General features: G+C 42.1%; 2 protein-coding genes and 1 pseudogene across 2 annotated transcripts; 1 reads left to right on the top strand and 2 right to left on the bottom strand.

Annotated features, from left to right (window-relative positions):
• The first annotated feature begins 4,633 nt into the window (after positions 1–4,633).
• Positions 4,634–7,738, top strand: LOC101786879. Its single transcript, XM_004952521.2, has 11 exons — positions 4,634–4,809; positions 5,456–5,526; positions 5,615–5,676; positions 5,767–5,836; positions 5,904–5,946; positions 6,096–6,176; positions 6,367–6,410; positions 6,488–6,551; positions 6,647–6,732; positions 6,901–7,149; positions 7,238–7,738. The coding sequence occupies exons 2-11, from the start codon at positions 5,464–5,466 to the stop codon at positions 7,382–7,384; spliced, it is 909 nt and encodes a 302-aa protein (XP_004952578.1). The 5' UTR covers positions 4,634–4,809; positions 5,456–5,463; the 3' UTR covers positions 7,385–7,738.
• A 699-nt stretch (positions 7,739–8,437) lies between these two features.
• Positions 8,438–12,229, bottom strand: LOC101786489 (dihydrolipoyllysine-residue succinyltransferase component of 2-oxoglutarate dehydrogenase complex 1, mitochondrial). Its single transcript, XM_004952520.2, has 13 exons — positions 12,087–12,229; positions 11,102–11,162; positions 10,993–11,020; positions 10,808–10,866; positions 10,643–10,717; positions 10,523–10,578; positions 10,386–10,430; positions 10,006–10,275; positions 9,811–9,905; positions 9,417–9,507; positions 9,231–9,341; positions 8,940–9,134; positions 8,438–8,853 (listed from the first exon to the last, which is right to left on the bottom strand). Exons 1-13 carry the CDS (start codon positions 12,132–12,134, stop codon positions 8,662–8,664), a joined length of 1,326 nt encoding a protein of 441 aa, XP_004952577.1. The 5' UTR covers positions 12,135–12,229; the 3' UTR covers positions 8,438–8,661.
• Positions 12,230–14,410: 2,181 nt separating this feature from the next.
• Positions 14,411–15,988, bottom strand: LOC101786083 (annotated as a pseudogene).
• Between the last annotated feature and the right edge of the window lie 439 nt (positions 15,989–16,427).

Here is a 16,427-nt window from a genome sequence, read left to right as displayed (position 1 = left end):
CTAGAACTTGACTATTAGTTACCCGGCAACGGCGCTAGAAAAGCTTGTTGACAGTTGTTAGCACGCCGATTTGTGAACCGCAAGCGCACGAATCAGTTGCAGCTCTTCCCTTAGAGTACTCCCCCAAGTTTTATCAATCTGTAGAACTTATAGCACAAGATCCATTTCAACTAGCATTATTAGTATGAACTTGGTGTTGATGAGTGATTCAGATCCAATCTATTAAGCATGTACAGACAGATAACACATAGAGTAGAGGTAACCAATCTAGAGCAACCTAGACTATGCATATGTTGTAATTCTGAGCATGAATAGAAAAGCAACACATATATGATATTAGTAAAAAGCATCTTTAAATCTACACCTTCGGTCTGGCTTCCGAAATCCCCCACCTTACACAAGAAAGATTTGTCACGATCACATGCATCAGCACAAGCAGGTTAAGGACACGATCAAAAGAACATGTTATACTCATCGGTAGATCAGGCATGAAAATCTGGTCACCACGACCACAAGAACACCCTAAGAAATCTATCATTGATCATAGATTGAAAAGCAAGCAAACCTGAAAAAGCATAAAACCATAGAATGGGATACTTAGATCGCTAAGAATATGAACACATCTATTACTTCACTATGAATGATTGTACATCACAAGATCACCATCGGGATTCTACCTTGATCTTGATAACTCCTAGCTCTAGAACTTCGGCGTGGATCTTCCTCGCAGGGTGATCACGCCATCCAGTGTTTAGTTATGCTAATCTCTAGACAACTGCATGGCCCTCGGCTCTCCAAAGTGGTATCTCTCAAGTTCTTTCTGCTTTCCTGCTACTTCACATTGAGTACGTCATCTTGGATATGGTGCTCGATGGATTTTTGGGGTATTTATAGTCTGGAGAGCACGTGGTAAAAATTGGAAGGCGAGAAGGCAAAGGAAACCCCTGGGCCTTCCTTTTGCACTCTCACTTCCTGCTTCATCCCCAAGTCTTCTTCGATGCTCTGGAGTCTTATTTTCACTTGCATGTGGGCCTGGCACGTCGATAGCTTCAGGATGAGATTGATCTTTGATAACTTTCCAAATCTTCGCTTGACCCTCTTTGATCCCGAACTGATCTTTACCATATCTTCACAAACTTAGCCGTTAAGTTATCTTGGAGGATTGCTTGCCAAAAACGAGCTTGAGAGGGGACCATGGGACCCTGGGCGGATCGGCTTGGGCCCCTATAGGCCGATCGTCCTAGGCCCTTCTTGGGCCCATTGGCCTTCGCCTTCATCTAGTTCGTTGCTTGTTTCAGGCTTTATCTAAAAAATGTACATTTAGGTCCAATTTTCTGCGAAAACAGAATATCCTCCAAAATATGTTGCACATGTGAAAATAACTGGTTTATTAGGTATGATCAATAGTTTAGGTATTAAATTCATGTCATTACTAAAGATAAATAGGGGTAAAAGTGTGTCAATAATAAGCGTCAACAATCCCCTTGGAACTGATTTCAGTGGTAATTATCCCACAGTCCAATATGTAGATGATACTCTCTTAATAATGCCGGCTGAAGCGACACAATTGTTCTGTCTCAGGGGCTGCTTAGATAATTTGCTGATTCCACTTGTCTGAAAGTTCTTGGTGCCCATCAATATCAGTGATGAAAAATGCTAATGAGCACCGAACGTGGATGCCCTAAATTTTACCCTTCTCTTTCACGGTACCGATAGAAGGCAACAAGTTATCTTAACATATCAGCAAAAAAAATAGGAAATCTCTCACGGCAGTAGGTAATTAAAGAATATATCAAGCACAGCAACACGATTCAACTATCCAGAACTATCGTTGGCAAAAAGCAGCAGCAAGCAAATAAAACTTCCTCTGACAAGGACAAGTAATAGATGCAAATCAGATGATAGAAATCCTTCCACCCATGTTCCTGTTAAAGCTCGATCAGAACACAGGGGACTTTAATCCCAGCACGTGCCAGGCCAAGATGACTAGAACACGATCTTCCAAGGAACAGCAGCAGCTCTTCAATGGATAACAGAGGGGATCGCCCTCTAAGGTTTGAGGAGGCGACGACCTCGCAGGCAAACACCGAAACAAAAACCAAATACTCCTATACACAGGATGATGCCCCCAGGCCTTATGGCTCGTAGGCTGGCTGACTTTGACTCAACTCAAGTCCATCTTAAACCAGAATATAAAAGAACCGAACCTAAAATGCATAAAATGCATGTGCACGTGTATGTTACAAGAACAGACTTAACCTTTGCTACTAAACAAACTCATGTCCACGAAGAAATAATAAAATATTGTGGCTCCATTGCTAAAGATAATACTTGACTTAAATAAACATACATTTACCTGTAACCTGTATGGCATCTTTCACGTTGCATCATTCTTACCTCCTGCTTATGCAAATTAGCTCCAATAAATATTAACTTGCACAGCACAGTATCACCAGGATGGTATTATTGTTTGGCTTCCCATCAATAGAAAATAAACCAAATTTAATAGGCCAAATATTTGTAGGATTCTGTAAAATAACACCAGCTGAAATATTTGATTGTTTGATGGTCACATCAAGTGCAATCTGCTTGCCCAAACCCTGGGTTGTCAAATTGGGAAGATGCATTTCACCTATTTAGGCTTACCATTGGGCACAACCAGACCTGCAGTGGAGGAGTTTCTTCCACTTAGCCAAATTGAGCAGAGAATGATTGGCATTAACAGATTTCTCACATACTCTAGCAGGCTCATTCTTGTTAACTATGTCAACGCAGCAATGCCCACCTTTTATGCATGCACTCTAAAACTTCCAGCTCCAATCATCAAGCAGCTAGAGTCATATATGAAGAGTGTGCTATGGAATGGAGGAGATGTCGAAAAAAAGGGTGGCTGCCTAGGAGCCTGGACCATTGTCCTGCTGGACCAATGCTTGTAAGCCAAAAGATCAGGGTGGTCTTGGCATCACTGATATCAAAAGCTCATAACAAGGCTCTTTTTCTCAAGTTCCTGCATAGGTTCTACAATAAAGTTGCTCTCCCTAGGGTTGATCTCACTTGGAAATATTTTTACAAAAGAGGTGCCCCTCCTCATGCCTGAAGCTCAGTCAGTCCTTTTTGGTGGCGTGACATCATGTCTCTTGCTGCGACATCATGAATATTGATCCTTGAATTGCTCACATAGGGGATTCAATAACTTTATGGAATGGCTCATGGGATCTTGGGGTGCTTAAACAACGCTTCCCACAACGCACTCCTTTGCAAAAAAAAAAGGTTGTTCTGTTCAAAGTTTTCTTAGGGGACTAATAGCTCCAACTCCTGGTAAGCTCTCTTCTTGGAGGCATATGATCAATTAACAGCTCTATCGCAGCTCCTGAATAACTTTGTCCTTAACCCCAAGCTCAACAATGATTGGTCATATGTTTGGGGCTCTAATGTTTTCTCCTCGAAAAGGGCATATCTTCATCTGATTGGTGTTGAGCCCTGCTCCCCTCTTTTCAAGTGGATGTGGAAATCTTGTGCTAGGAGCAAGCACAAGTTCTTCTTTGGCTTTTGCTGAGAGATCGCCTCAATACTAGGAACTTGTTGAGGAGAAAGCACATGCATTTGGATGATTATTCTTGTGTCCTCTATACCTCAAGGATTGAAGAAGATTTGATGCATCTCTTCTTCACCTGCTCTTTCAGTCAAAGATGTTGGGCAATTCTAGGGATTAGTTGGGACTAGTCCCTTCCCCCTAGAAATGATCCTTCAAGCCCGGTTGGATTTTAGGAAATTGATTTTCAGAGAAGTGGTTTTTGTTGCCAGTTGGTGTATCGGTGTCACTGCAATGATATTATCTTTGATAATGGGAGTCTCTCTTTAGCCAGATGGAAGGTTTGGTTTTGCAGATGAAATGGCTCTGGTTACTCTTTGAGCCAAACCGAGGGTGAAGCTTGTGTTAGATAATTGGATGAGTAGTCTACCTTTTTTATATGTCTTTTTTCCTTTTGGAACTTGGAAGCTCTGTAACCCCTCTACATATTTCGCCCTTTATATTAATGGAAACACATAGGTAGGGGCTCCCCTACCGATCCGCTTAGAGAAAATAATGTTGCTAATCACTTCTTAGCCACGTCTTACATTGAGTCATCACTGTAACACTTTGGCATGAATCGATTCCGTTAATTTCCTAGAAAATTTAATGTGAGTCTTATATTTTTGACTCATTACATCGCTAAAGCAGTAATTAGTCAAATAATATATGACATAAACAGCTATTAGATGATACTAAACCATTATTAAGTCGAGGGGGAGATGATTAGTGTACCGATATAATTAATTAAGGAATCAATTTGCACTAATTAAAATATGAGAGATGAATGTCACACTTTCAAAATAGATAAGGGATAAAAATACATTTTGCCTAAGTATACTGTATTTAGAAAAATGTATGCTGCAGATACATAATACGTGTTGTGTTAAAAAAATGGAAATACCAAAATTGTCACCTCAGCCCCTCCACGGGAACCAGTTTTGGCCGCGGGACCGTCGGATCCTGCGAGCGGACGCGTGGCGCGAATCCAGAGCAGGGCTGCCCCGGACGCCGTTTGCAGGCGGGTTGCATCAAAAAAAATTTCCCCGTCCATCAGTCCAGTTCGTTTCTCCTCTCTTCGACTCCTCCCACCCATTCCTCTCTCCTCGTCGTCGGGGAGGAGGCGTGCCTACTCCTCCGTTCTCCCGTTCGTTCATCCCCTTCTCTCCCTCTTCCTGGCGGCGACGACTGGGCGAGCGGCGCCAGCCTACGCCACGCCGGCGACGAGTATCCACCAGGTACGCCTTTCCCTTCCATTCCCTTCCATTCCCTTCCCTCTCTGCGAAACTGAGCTCCCCAAACCCAAGTGTAACCTACTTTTTACTCGGATCTGACCCAGTTACAAGTATATACGTGTGTATTATATCCACACTTACTTCGATTTTTTGCAAAACATTATCGGGTGTACATATGCACGCCCATGTCCTATACTGGATCTGCCCCTGCCATCCGGTCTGGTTCCTGTAAACAATTTAAAGCAATGTTCCGACTGGATGAGTGATCACTTGATAGCTCCTGTTTTAGACCAAAGGCTTTTGACTTTATAGCTCCTGTCGTGCGACAGTGGAACTGCAGCTACCAGTGTAGATATGTTGTTCTTAGCTAATTTATATCAATTTAGTTCGCGCACATTTTTTTGCGTACTACATTGTAAGCAATTCCAGACAATTTCTGATAGATTCTAGAGATGACCAGCTTTTCTAGTTCTTTGTTTGATTTTAAGAAGATACTGAATAGAAAACGAAGTGCTGCAGGAAGGCATTAAGAAATTTTGCAAGTTGATTTAGACAATTGTGCACTTACATAGTTAACTTAGCAAAATACCTGTTTTGGTAGATGCCCGCATGCATACCCCTTTACCTTACATTCTTGTATGTATCCCAGTTGCTCTTATGGAGAAGGAAGATACAAAGAAGAAAGAGGCTGATGACTCCACTCCTCAGCATCGCCGCAAAGTCAGTATTTCCGTAATTATGTGATTTTTTTCATGCATGAGTTAATGCTTTCTGGTGCTTACCTTTGCTTTACCTTTCTGTAATGCAGGCTGGACTTAAATTTGCACCCAAAGTTCTTCCTAAGAAAGACCCAAAGATCATCCCTAAAACGTAAACAGCTCTATGTTTTCTATTCTCCTATTTACTCTTATTTAGTTTGCTAGATTATATGTTGAATGAAAGTTATGGTGGATCCTACAGGGAACCACAAGAGGAGAACAAGGCCCTGACAATTGATAAGAAAATGATGTCTGGACTTGGGAGCTTGCAGGTACTTAAGCATCTAGTTTTCTATAAGCTTGATTCAGTAGCATATAATTCCTAGCTTCATATTGCAGAGCAGTTATGGCCCAGGAAGTGGAACTAAGGCTGAGAAACAAGGTGATTATTATTTCAATCATCTGTTCCTTATAATAATCTTCTTAACCTAGTAAGGACTCGATCTCATACTCCATATTTCTCTCTCCAGTGGGAGTTAAACCAACTTATAACATATTGCTTTACTTCTCATTTTCTCCATCATGACACAGGAACCCCTGTCCAGGTTGCATTTGGACGAGCAGACCCTTCAATTGCAAGAACTTTTCCCACTCGAAGAAGCTTTTCATCAGGTATAGCTTTGCACTTCCATTTGTTTCATGCTTAATGTTTTCACAAATCAGATTAATGTGTTCTTCAGGTTGGCAAAGAAAATTGTACTTGTTATTAGTAGAGTCCGTGCCATCTGCTTTTATTTCTTAAGCAACATGCAATCGTGTAACTGAAAAAGATAGTTATATAGTTTGTTCCATGTGTATCCAGACGTATCTGCTGTAAAATTACCCAAGGAGCACGATGAACCATGGGTGAGTAGATACATCAACAACACAAACATGGTGTGCATTCTTTTGTCGTTGATTTCATCTGTTAGTAACTTCTGCAGGACTACAACTGCACCGATTATCCTGTTACTCTACCACTGAGAAGGCCCAACTCTGGAAATGCAGGTTCTCTAGTTCTTGTTTCTTCTGTGTTTTGTGGCATAATGCACAGTGGGTCACTCTTTGTCTGGTACTCATTAGCGTTCCATTGTATAAAACAGAAATTCTTGATGAAGAGGAATTCGGACATTCATCCGGCAGAGCCCAAGTTAGTGAACTGAGTGCAGCTGAAGAACTTGGTCTGATGGTATGTATACCATATTGCATCGTTCTAACTTAATTAATTGTGTTTCACATCAAAAGCAAAACTCACATGTTAACTGAACTGTTATTTCATAGTATCCAGTCTTGTATATGTTTTCTTTTGTCAGAATTATCTTATGTCTTATATTGATTGATTTTCTTACCCTGACAGCAAAGGGTAGATACGCCGCAGTTGCTCTTCTTCCAGTTTCCTACAACTCTTCCTTTACCAAGGCAGGCTGACCCAGATGCTGGCACAAATATGAATATGAATGCAAAATCCATGGGGGACAACAGGAAGAGGCGTCTCGACTCAATCCATGGCTGTGGTCTGAAAGAGCTCCCAGATGGCTTCATGGGGAAGATGCTCGTGTACAAGAGTGGTAAAGTGAAGATGACGCTCGGTGATGTGCTTTTTGATGTAAGTACTAAAAACCATAAACTTCTGCATGGTGCATTTTATTTCTTTTTCCCATTCATGATGGGCTCAAAATCGACATATTGTACAGGTTTCAGCTGGCTCGAATTGCATGTTTCCTCAGGAAGTTGTAGCAATTAACACCAGGGAGAAGCACTGCTGCGGCATAGGGGAGATCGGAAAGCGTGCAATTGTAACACCTGATATCAACTCTTTGCTAGAATCTATTGAGATTTGATAAGATGGAGTAGCCTGTGGGGTGTTACGAATGGGTAAATCTAGGTCCTGTTGCATGTTATGCTTGGTGGAAATGTTTAGAAGTACTTCAGCGGTGGTCGCAAGTGGGTCGATGCTGCTGCAACCATGTGAAGACTATGGAGTTGCAAATCTGCAGGAGTAGAGCTAACTTTTCTGATTTCAGATGTAAATGGCAAAGGAATTGTTTTGCTTGTTTACTTTGACCCCCTGTTTTCACCTAACAATCGGAACACTTGACTGATGTCAGGAGTTCACGGCAGTTAAAGGAACATTACATTCTGTTTTGGTCCATTTTGTCCATGAATGAAGGAAAACACGTGGTTCTTGACGGGAATTGCAGCGTATGAACACCTTGCATTTTCATATGGTAGGGCATAGGGATGCACATTGTGCGCTTCAATCATGCATGTCATTTGAACAAGACCATATACATGTGCATGGCATGCACATGTATATGGTTTTGTATGTTATTTACGTACAATGTCCCTTCTTGTGAAAATGCGTAACGGCTATCATGAATGTGTGGAGCTGAACGCGAAAACTAAGCCTCATCTTATTTCTAACCGCGTAGTGTTTCAGAACACCACTACAATACGCCATTCTAGTTTTTTGCATTACTCGTTTATTATTCCCTATTTCTACACGCTATTCTAGTTCCTTTGGGTATGCCAATTTGAAATTCGTAGTATGACACGAGCTGCACAACGTAATTCGTCGGGCAAGCATTCTGAGTAGCAAGAGGCAGGCAAAAGGAAGAGTTATTTGGCTATGCCATGGGTGCCGGCTACAAAGAAAGTAGTGGTGGCGATAGCAATAACCTGGCTCCCCCGCCTTAAGTTTCTTGCCATCGTGCTAACCAGGCGTTGCTAGGTAAGGAGAAGAACATCATCCTCACAAAGAACAATGATCAAATATTTTCCTTTTGTCAGATGCAATTCAAACCATACAACGAAGTTGTCTGGGATACAGCATCTGACAGCAACCAAGTTGTAATTGTTGTGGAGAAATCACCATGACGTACAGCAAGGCAACAAAAGGTGAGATACCGAGAAATCTTCATTTGCTCTTGTGAAACGAGAACGTGCTCAGGGAACTACATCCCAACTAGTAATATCTGGAGGAGAAAATGAACAAAGTTTCTGCTGCGCTCTCTTTTACAATTCTGAGGCCGGCTAGCAATGATAGGAGTCAAAATTTTTGCATCCAATTATTTGGAAAACCAGGACAACAATTGCAGCCCAGCAATGATGCAAGAAACTATATGTCGAGGAGCAACCTCCGCGGATCTTCAACCACATCCTTGATGCGGCGCAGGAAGAGAACAGCTTCTCTGCCATCGACCAACCTATGGTCGTATGTCAATGCAAGGTACATCATTGGTCTTGCAGTAATCTTGCCATCCACGACCATGGGGCGCTGAACAATGGAATGCATCCCGAGGATTGCTGACTGCATTGATGTAAATTGTGTTGAAGTTGGTATTCTCTCACAGAAATTAACGAGAAGCAATTAATAGGCAATCAAAAAAAGGAAACCTGTGGGGGGTTGATGATCGGCGTGCTTATAAGGCTTCCATAGACACCACCATTTGAGATGGTGAAGGTCCCCCCTGCCATCTCATCAATTGAAAGTGCTCCCGCATTTGCTTTCTTAGCAAGGTTGTTTATCCCCTTCTCAATATCCGCGAAGTTCATCCTGTCAGTATCGCGAATGACAGGCACAACAAGACCCTAAGACAAAGAGGCATCCATATGAAACGATTACGCCCAGATACAGAACAAAAGATAGCTAGAGCATTCAATCAAAGACTAAAAAGGTGTCCATACCTTGGAAGTGCCAACGGCAACACTAATGTCAATGTAGTCTCTGTATATGATGTCATCACCATCAATGACAGCATTAACAACTGGCTGGTTTTGGAGGGCAGAAACAGAAGCCTGCAAAAGCGACTGGGATAAGCACTGCAAAATCCAGTAACGTATAGTTTAAACAGCCCATCAAATTGTCATCACCTTGACAAAGCAGGACATCAGACCCAACTTGACACCGTGCTTCTCAACAAACTTGTCTTTGTAATCAGAACGCAGCTTCATCATGTTAGTCCTAAAGAATAACACACAATGATCAAACAGACAAAATAATAAGGAACTGTGTTCAGTAAAAGGAAAGTGAGATCAGTTGAACATTTAAGAAAAAACACAGATAGATGGGGGCTCAGTTGAACAAGAACATTTGTTAATAATGATCATGCTAACCAAACGACATGAAGTAGAGGCAATATTAAGTTACACAACTATCAAAGGGTCAGTTGGGATTTCAAAACTGCCTGTCTAGCATAAATATAGGCTCAAGTCAGGGTGAGAAGCAACAATAACATCCTAGAGAATAGCTTGGTTATGCACTTACATGTCCACTTCGTTGAATGTAGTCAACATTGCAAAAGTGTTTTGCGAATCCTTCAAACGGTTTGCAATACGCTTCCTGAGTCTTGGCATGGGTACCTGCAATTATAATGGTTAAACACTGTGGACAACTCATAATATATAGTTCGATAACATAGCATACCAATTATATGAAATCATGTGATGGATACAGACTTACCCGTCTCTCTCTTTCCTTTGGAGGGAGCAGGGGTTCTGAAGGGGAGGATTTTAGTGGTGGCATGGTTAATTTTGGCTCCTGCTTTTTGACGGGTTCTACTTTTGGTGATTTCTCCTCAACCTTGTTTTTCTCTGCAGGAGGTGGTGGAGGGGTCTCCTTCTGGGAGGCCTCTTCAGGTGGTGAAACATGGGCCTCATTTGGAATAGCAGACTTAGATATGACAGCAACCTTTGTACCAGGAGTAACAGTGTCGCCTTCACTAGCAATGAACTGCAAAGCACCGATACTGTGAGAAACATAGCTGTGCTACCAAATAACCAGTTGGCAAGTTCTAGGAAAGTTAATAAACATGGAGATCACAATGATGGAAAGGCATTCACCTTTTCAATAACGCCGGCTTCTGGACTGGAAACATCTATTGTAACCTAAAAACCAAAGGGGAAATTTTCAATTCAGTGAAGTTCCAGAAGTATATAATACAATTATACAAAACTAGCTTGTAAGAGAAGTATATCACCTTATCAGTTTCAATCTGTGCTATAGGCTCATCAGCTTCAACTCTGTCTCCAGGTTCTGAAGGGGACAACATGTCATTAACAAGGAAAGGAAGAGAGGGAGCGAGGTTGGAAGCGCATACTCTTTAGGAAGTTGGCAAGGGTTCCATCAGTTACTGATTCACCCATAAAAGGCACAACAGCTTCAACCAAATCACCTTAAGAGGAAGAAAGAAAGAGTTTAGGAAGTATTCATCTGGAATCTATTTACAAATTATTTGTGTACTCTACATGACTGATAAATGTACCATTCTCTGATGCAAATGATCTACTCCAAAGTTGATAATTTGGAAGGAAATTGCGTCCACTAAGAAACAAATAGAAGTCACATTTTAGTCAAAAAAAGATGGTTTTCACTAAAAGTGCAGTAATAAACTTGAAGATAAGAGTATGTCACTAAAAGTGACAAAGAAGCATGCAGTCTGCTACTTACCGTGTTGGCTTTGAATATTTATGAACACCTGCCACAAAGATTGCCAAAAAAACATTAGATCCTATGACAACTAATAATAATCAACATCTACATGACTAGATCCAGTTACCTTCGAGGAGCTGAGTGCTGAAATGTCTGACATGGCTGCAACTTCGTAAAATGCACATTGTCTGCAAGCAGCATTCAAGCAGCATTATATCAGCCAACAAAAATGCACAAAAACAAAACATATATGTTGTGAAAACAAAAGAATAAAGCACAAAGTTTGAATTTTATACTAGTTGAAAATGGAAAACTAATCTTCTGTGGAAGGTGTGAACAAATAAGCAATAATACAGAAATTTGCATGTTCATTCTCAGATTAAGAAGGGAAAACAAACTGATACAGTGTAGTCCAAGATGTCGACTTCTATTTGCCAATAAATGTCGTTTTTGGTTGTCAACGAAGCATTTTCCCACAAATAACAATATTGATTGTACCATGCAAGTGGTTTTAGAGAGATAATTAACATTCAATATGGGATAACAGATTAACAGTAAACTACGTGAAGAGCGAGATGTCAGTGGCATATCAGCTTTCAACTCATGATCTATACCCAACTACCCAAGCCAAGCAAGACCATTTGGAAAATGAATTCAAGAATTTGACAGAAACACACCTGCAGCCAATTTCAGTTTCATAGCATGTCAAAATTTCACACTGAAAGATTCATCAACATTCGAGCCGGCCATCAAACACTAGCAAAATATTGGCAGATCACCGCTAAGTAATTGCAAAGCTCATCAGGGATCCCCTAGATTGTACCAAATTACAAACCCAACTCGCCGGTTTAGACCGTAAGCAAGCAGCTACAAGATAACAAATCGTCGGAGGCAATTCCAATGCTTGCTTAGCGATCCCTCTGCACGCCTAATCAGCATTACGCGAGGCAAGAAATTCTTTCATGCGCCTAGCACCCATACAGCGATCAAAATCGCCTGAAGGGACCAGCGGAATCAAACCATTCAACGCTACTCGATTGGAGATGATCCAGCCCCAACCATCACAACAGATCAGCCCGCGAGATGAGAGATAAAGAGAGGATGTCCCATACAGCGGTGGGGCGGCGAAGGAGGAGGCGGGAGGCGAGGCGTGACGCCATCTGATTCGCCGGAGATGGACGAGGGCCGATGTCTCAGCGATCTGCTTTCTGTTAACGCGAGAAAGAAAGGGGGTGGCAGCCGATGGAATATTTCTGTTTTCTCTTTCCCTTTTTATTTTATTATTTAATTAATTACCTTTTCGCTTTTTTATTTCGTATAAAGGGATTTATTTGGAATGGAGCGGAAATTTAGGATGTTTGTTTCCTTGCCTAGCAAGACTAATTAAGAGAACAAGCAATTTGTTCGGCTTAAATTTGAGATTGTGTGTCTCACCATGTCTACCATTTAGATGTCTGATTGAGTTATTATATAAAAAAAAAGTACACAAACAGGTTAGGTGTGTACATTTAGATACATCGTCTTTCAAATTTCTTATTTTCTCATTTTAGACATTCAAAGTTTATTCGCGAGACATTGTGTCTGCAACTCAATCGTAGAGGTTAATAGAGGTGGTAGCTGGGTAATTTCACATATGTTCAACTATTAGGAAAATATAGAACCATATGTAACCGCATGACTTATTATTCTGTATATATGGAATCTAGCTACTATGCAAGCAGTTGAAATTCGTAACGTCACACGGTCTTGTCGCTTCAAATGTATGCTACCTACTCCATTTCAAATTGTAGGTCGCTTTGACTTTTTTTAAGTTTATACATACACTATATCTAGCAAAATAATCTAACAATTTGGAACGGAGGGAGTACATTTCAAATTGTAGGTCGCTTTGACTTTTTTTAAGTTTATATATATTATACATACACTATATCTAGCAAAATAATCTAACAATTTGGAACGGAGGGAGTATATTATTGTCTGAGAGGAGCAGCTCACTGCCAATAAGACAGTTCGACATAAATTGAGGAAGAGCAAACACCGAGGTAGAAGCTTGCACATCTGAAACACCAGCATCGATGTGCTTCACAACATACCTTCAGGTTTCTCACTCTTAAAAAATGCTCTATCAAAGTTTAAACAGTCACAGAAAAACGTAATGACCACCAGAATACGGTGATGACATATGAAGAAAAACAAAAAAGATTTGGATTGATTAAGATTGAAAGTGATAGGCTCATGCACACCAAAATAATATAATTAGACTACAAGAATTTATATAAAAGAAGTCCATTTCTCCAGCAATAGAACCAGCCGATAGCTCTGGGATCTGCATTTGCCATCATCACAGACCTGCAATTCCATTACCACTGGCATCTGAACATTGACCGCAACAAAAGTTTGACGATCCATTAATCTGAATGTGTCTTTAACAGATGCCGAAACATGTGGAACATGAACTCCAACAGAAACCCCAGACATTTGCATTGGAGCATTTATCACGAATCTTAGGCCTCCAGCCCAAAAACTGCAGTGTTGAAGCAAATATATAGCACCTAAAGATAGTGGTGACATCTGATGGTGTAGTAAACTGTGTGTACACTGAAGTGCACGCAATATTCTTGGTGTAGTAAAACTGTGTGTACACTGATCTTAAGTGCACGCATCATTCTTTTCAAAAGCAAGTTATTATTCAGGGCTATCTATCTACTTGCAGGTGTTCACTGGATAATAAATCCAGATAGTTATAATGGTCAAAATCATGTATTTACTAATTAATCAGCAATGAAACCACCATTGATACAACTTTCTTTAAGGCTACGTCATTCAGTATGTTGCAGACACATAGTTTCTCCTTAATTTTTTTATATTTCAGTATTATCGATCCTTATGGATTCATCAGCACTTAGAGTAAAATGCGCATCACTGCTTTCCCCAAAGAATAAACTGCCATGGTACACCACTGGTTTAAATCAGCCTTCTCAGCAAGAGCTATCAAATATTATAAAGCTAGATATAGAAACATATTAAACAGCAGCAACCCAACAAAGCTTTTTAGTCCCAATCAAGTGTTAAAAAGGTTAGAGTAACCCTTTGAAGTTGAAGTACCTGCCAACTTGCTAACTCCTCTTCCTAAGTGCTGACATAACTAACAAAGTCACAAACATCTCTTTAGCAACCAATTGGGAAGGCCTCAACTATAACACTGATCACCTCATTCAAGAGGTCGGCAACATGCTAACAGGGGAGGCACAGGACATGTAACAATGTTCCATATTTAATTTCCAGAAGGGTAAGAGATGAAGACATCAATGAAGCAAAAGGATGTGCTTGTTTCGGTTTTTGGTTCAGTTTTCCCACGTAACATTCACTACTTCTCTACAAACAATTAATTAATCTCAATTTTCCATGTTTTTTCTAATTACTGGACATATCTAGGTGACACGACAAATAGAGGACCATATATTTAAATAGCAGAATAGAGCTCAAAGTTTACAGCCATCCAAAGAACATAACTGTTTCTCCAGCATAACCAAGGCATTGACAAAACTACTCTACGAGAAGTTAAAGAACATAACTGTTTCTCCAGCATAACCAGGGCATTAACAAAACTACTCTACGTGACATTCACGATGAGAGACAATCGAGCAGAGCACTGAAATACCAATTCTTAGGGAGCAGTATTCTTCATTTGCTTAGTTAAGCACCGGGAAGACTGGAGGCCAAACCATCGTAAGGGGACGGATAAAGTCTTCTGTCATCCTCAAACCCACACCCACCCTCTCAACAGCCCTATTGCTCAACTGGATACAGCAGACTATTCCACTGGCCACAAGCTCCAAAAACACAAACTCCGCATTTTCCCCAGCTGCAAGGACCGAAACAGGAGCTGTTTGTGCATCATCTGGTACCCAACGCCGCACATTAAGATGACCACACACCTTAGGTACAGAGATAGTATCAACCAACGCCCACTGGCCCATACCATCGCCACGACACACTTGAAGTTGGAACCCCTTTGCATCAATGAGATAGAGCCCAGATTGCTGAGGGCGTGAGAGCCTGAAAGACGTGCTGTTCCAGATGTCGGCCGGAAGCTGGACAGTAAAGAAGCTGGCAGTGACCAAATCCAACCCGAGAATGTAGCCTAAGGCGGTTGTCATGTAGAATTTCCTGCCCACGAGCAACTTGTGAGCTACCATGGTGTCGAATATGCGCTGCGGGAGCTCCGTGACGGTGGACCTCGCGACCCCCCAGACGCCAGACTGAAGGAGGGAGAACTCAGCGGCGAGTTCTTCATCGTTGTACCTCAGATTCAGGAACAGGCAGGAGGTGGAGTCAGCGTCGTTTTCCAGGAGCCGAAGAAGGCTACCTTCGCAGGTCCCCCTTTTATCGCGGAGCAAGCTTCCGGGATTGGAGCGGGGAGGCTGGGGGATGGGTTCGTCTCGCCCGTTGTTCAGCAAGCTCCGGATGGCGTATGTGGTGGGCAAGGTAGGGTCCGGGTCCCGGATCGAGACCAGCAGGCGGCCGTTGCGGCGGTCGCAGAATTTCGAGCGGCGCAGCGTCGCGAGGGCGCGGCGGCGGCGAGCCCGGGGGGCTGAGGGACCGGGAGGCAGCGCGTCTCGCCGCGGCCGAACCCGACAGCATTGGCGTGGAGGGCGAGGACGCGGGGCGGGTGGAGCGCGCGGAAGTGGCGGAGGAAGGCCGGGTCGGAGGCGCCGCGGAACCAGCGCCTGCTGACGAGCGCGGCGCGGACGAGCCAGGTCGGGAGGTCGAGGCGGAGGAGGATCTCGGCGAGGAGGACGTCGTTGCCGAGCACTGACGCGACCGCGGCCGGGACCGCCGCCGCGGGCCCGGAACGCTTCCGCTCCGTCCTTCCCATCTTCGGTTTAGCCGCACTGCAGTCTGAGGATGGATCGGCCGGGGAGGAAATGGAGATCTGAAATCTACACCCTAAACCCTACACGGTTATTATTTCACGCTGTAAAAAAGGAAATTAATTCCCATTTTTCCTCCCCAAATTAAGGATGCATCCTACCTTCCTGCCTTATCCCTCGCACGGGCCGTGAATTTTGCTCCCTTCACTGATTACTCCCTCGCACGAGTATTTCGCCTATTCTAAAACAGAAAAAAGCATATTTTCATTCCTTAAATATTATGTTTATGTGTTCAATTGATGCAAACCAATCCTTAATTGAATATATGCACTAATCATCCCTATATCAACTTAACAACGATTTAGTGACATCTAATATCAATTTAGACCATACAATCATCTGACTATTCACTTCTTAGCGATATCATGTGCTAAGTCAAAATTATAAAGCCTACAAAATTTTTCAGTTTTTTAACGAGAAAATTAATGAAAAAGGTTCGTATCAAAACAAAGATCCACACAACGTAAGATGTGGCTAAGCAATGATTAGTCACATAATAACATGGTGTGAACCGCTGTT

The sequence above is a fragment of the Setaria italica genome, chromosome I, assembly GCF_000263155.2.
Source record: "Setaria italica strain Yugu1 chromosome I, Setaria_italica_v2.0, whole genome shotgun sequence".
Lineage (NCBI taxonomy): Eukaryota > Viridiplantae > Streptophyta > Magnoliopsida > Poales > Poaceae > Setaria > Setaria italica.
Note: the sequence above shows the minus strand (reverse complement) of the source record. Positions and strands in the feature narration are given on the sequence as shown.

Excerpts from the sequence above, each read along its gene's own strand:
- LOC101786879 (XM_004952521.2), top strand. The coding sequence starts at position 5,464 with ATGGAGAAGGAAGATACAAAGAAGAAAGAGGCTGATGACTCCACTCCT. Across the intron at positions 5,947-6,095 it reads AACTAAGGCTGAGAAACAAG|GAACCCCTGTCCAGGTTGCA; the intron begins GTGATTATTATT and ends ATCATGACACAG. Across the intron at positions 6,411-6,487 it reads AGGAGCACGATGAACCATGG|GACTACAACTGCACCGATTA; the intron begins GTGAGTAGATAC and ends TAACTTCTGCAG.
- LOC101786489 (XM_004952520.2), bottom strand. The coding sequence starts at position 12,134 with ATGGCGTCACGCCTCGCCTCCCGCCTCCTCCTTCGCCGCCCCACCGCT. Across the intron at positions 10,867-10,992 it reads AAATATTCAAAGCCAACACG|TGGACGCAATTTCCTTCCAA; the intron begins GTAAGTAGCAGA and ends TTTGTTTCTTAG. Across the intron at positions 9,508-9,810 it reads ACATTCAACGAAGTGGACAT|GACTAACATGATGAAGCTGC; the intron begins GTAAGTGCATAA and ends GTTATTCTTTAG.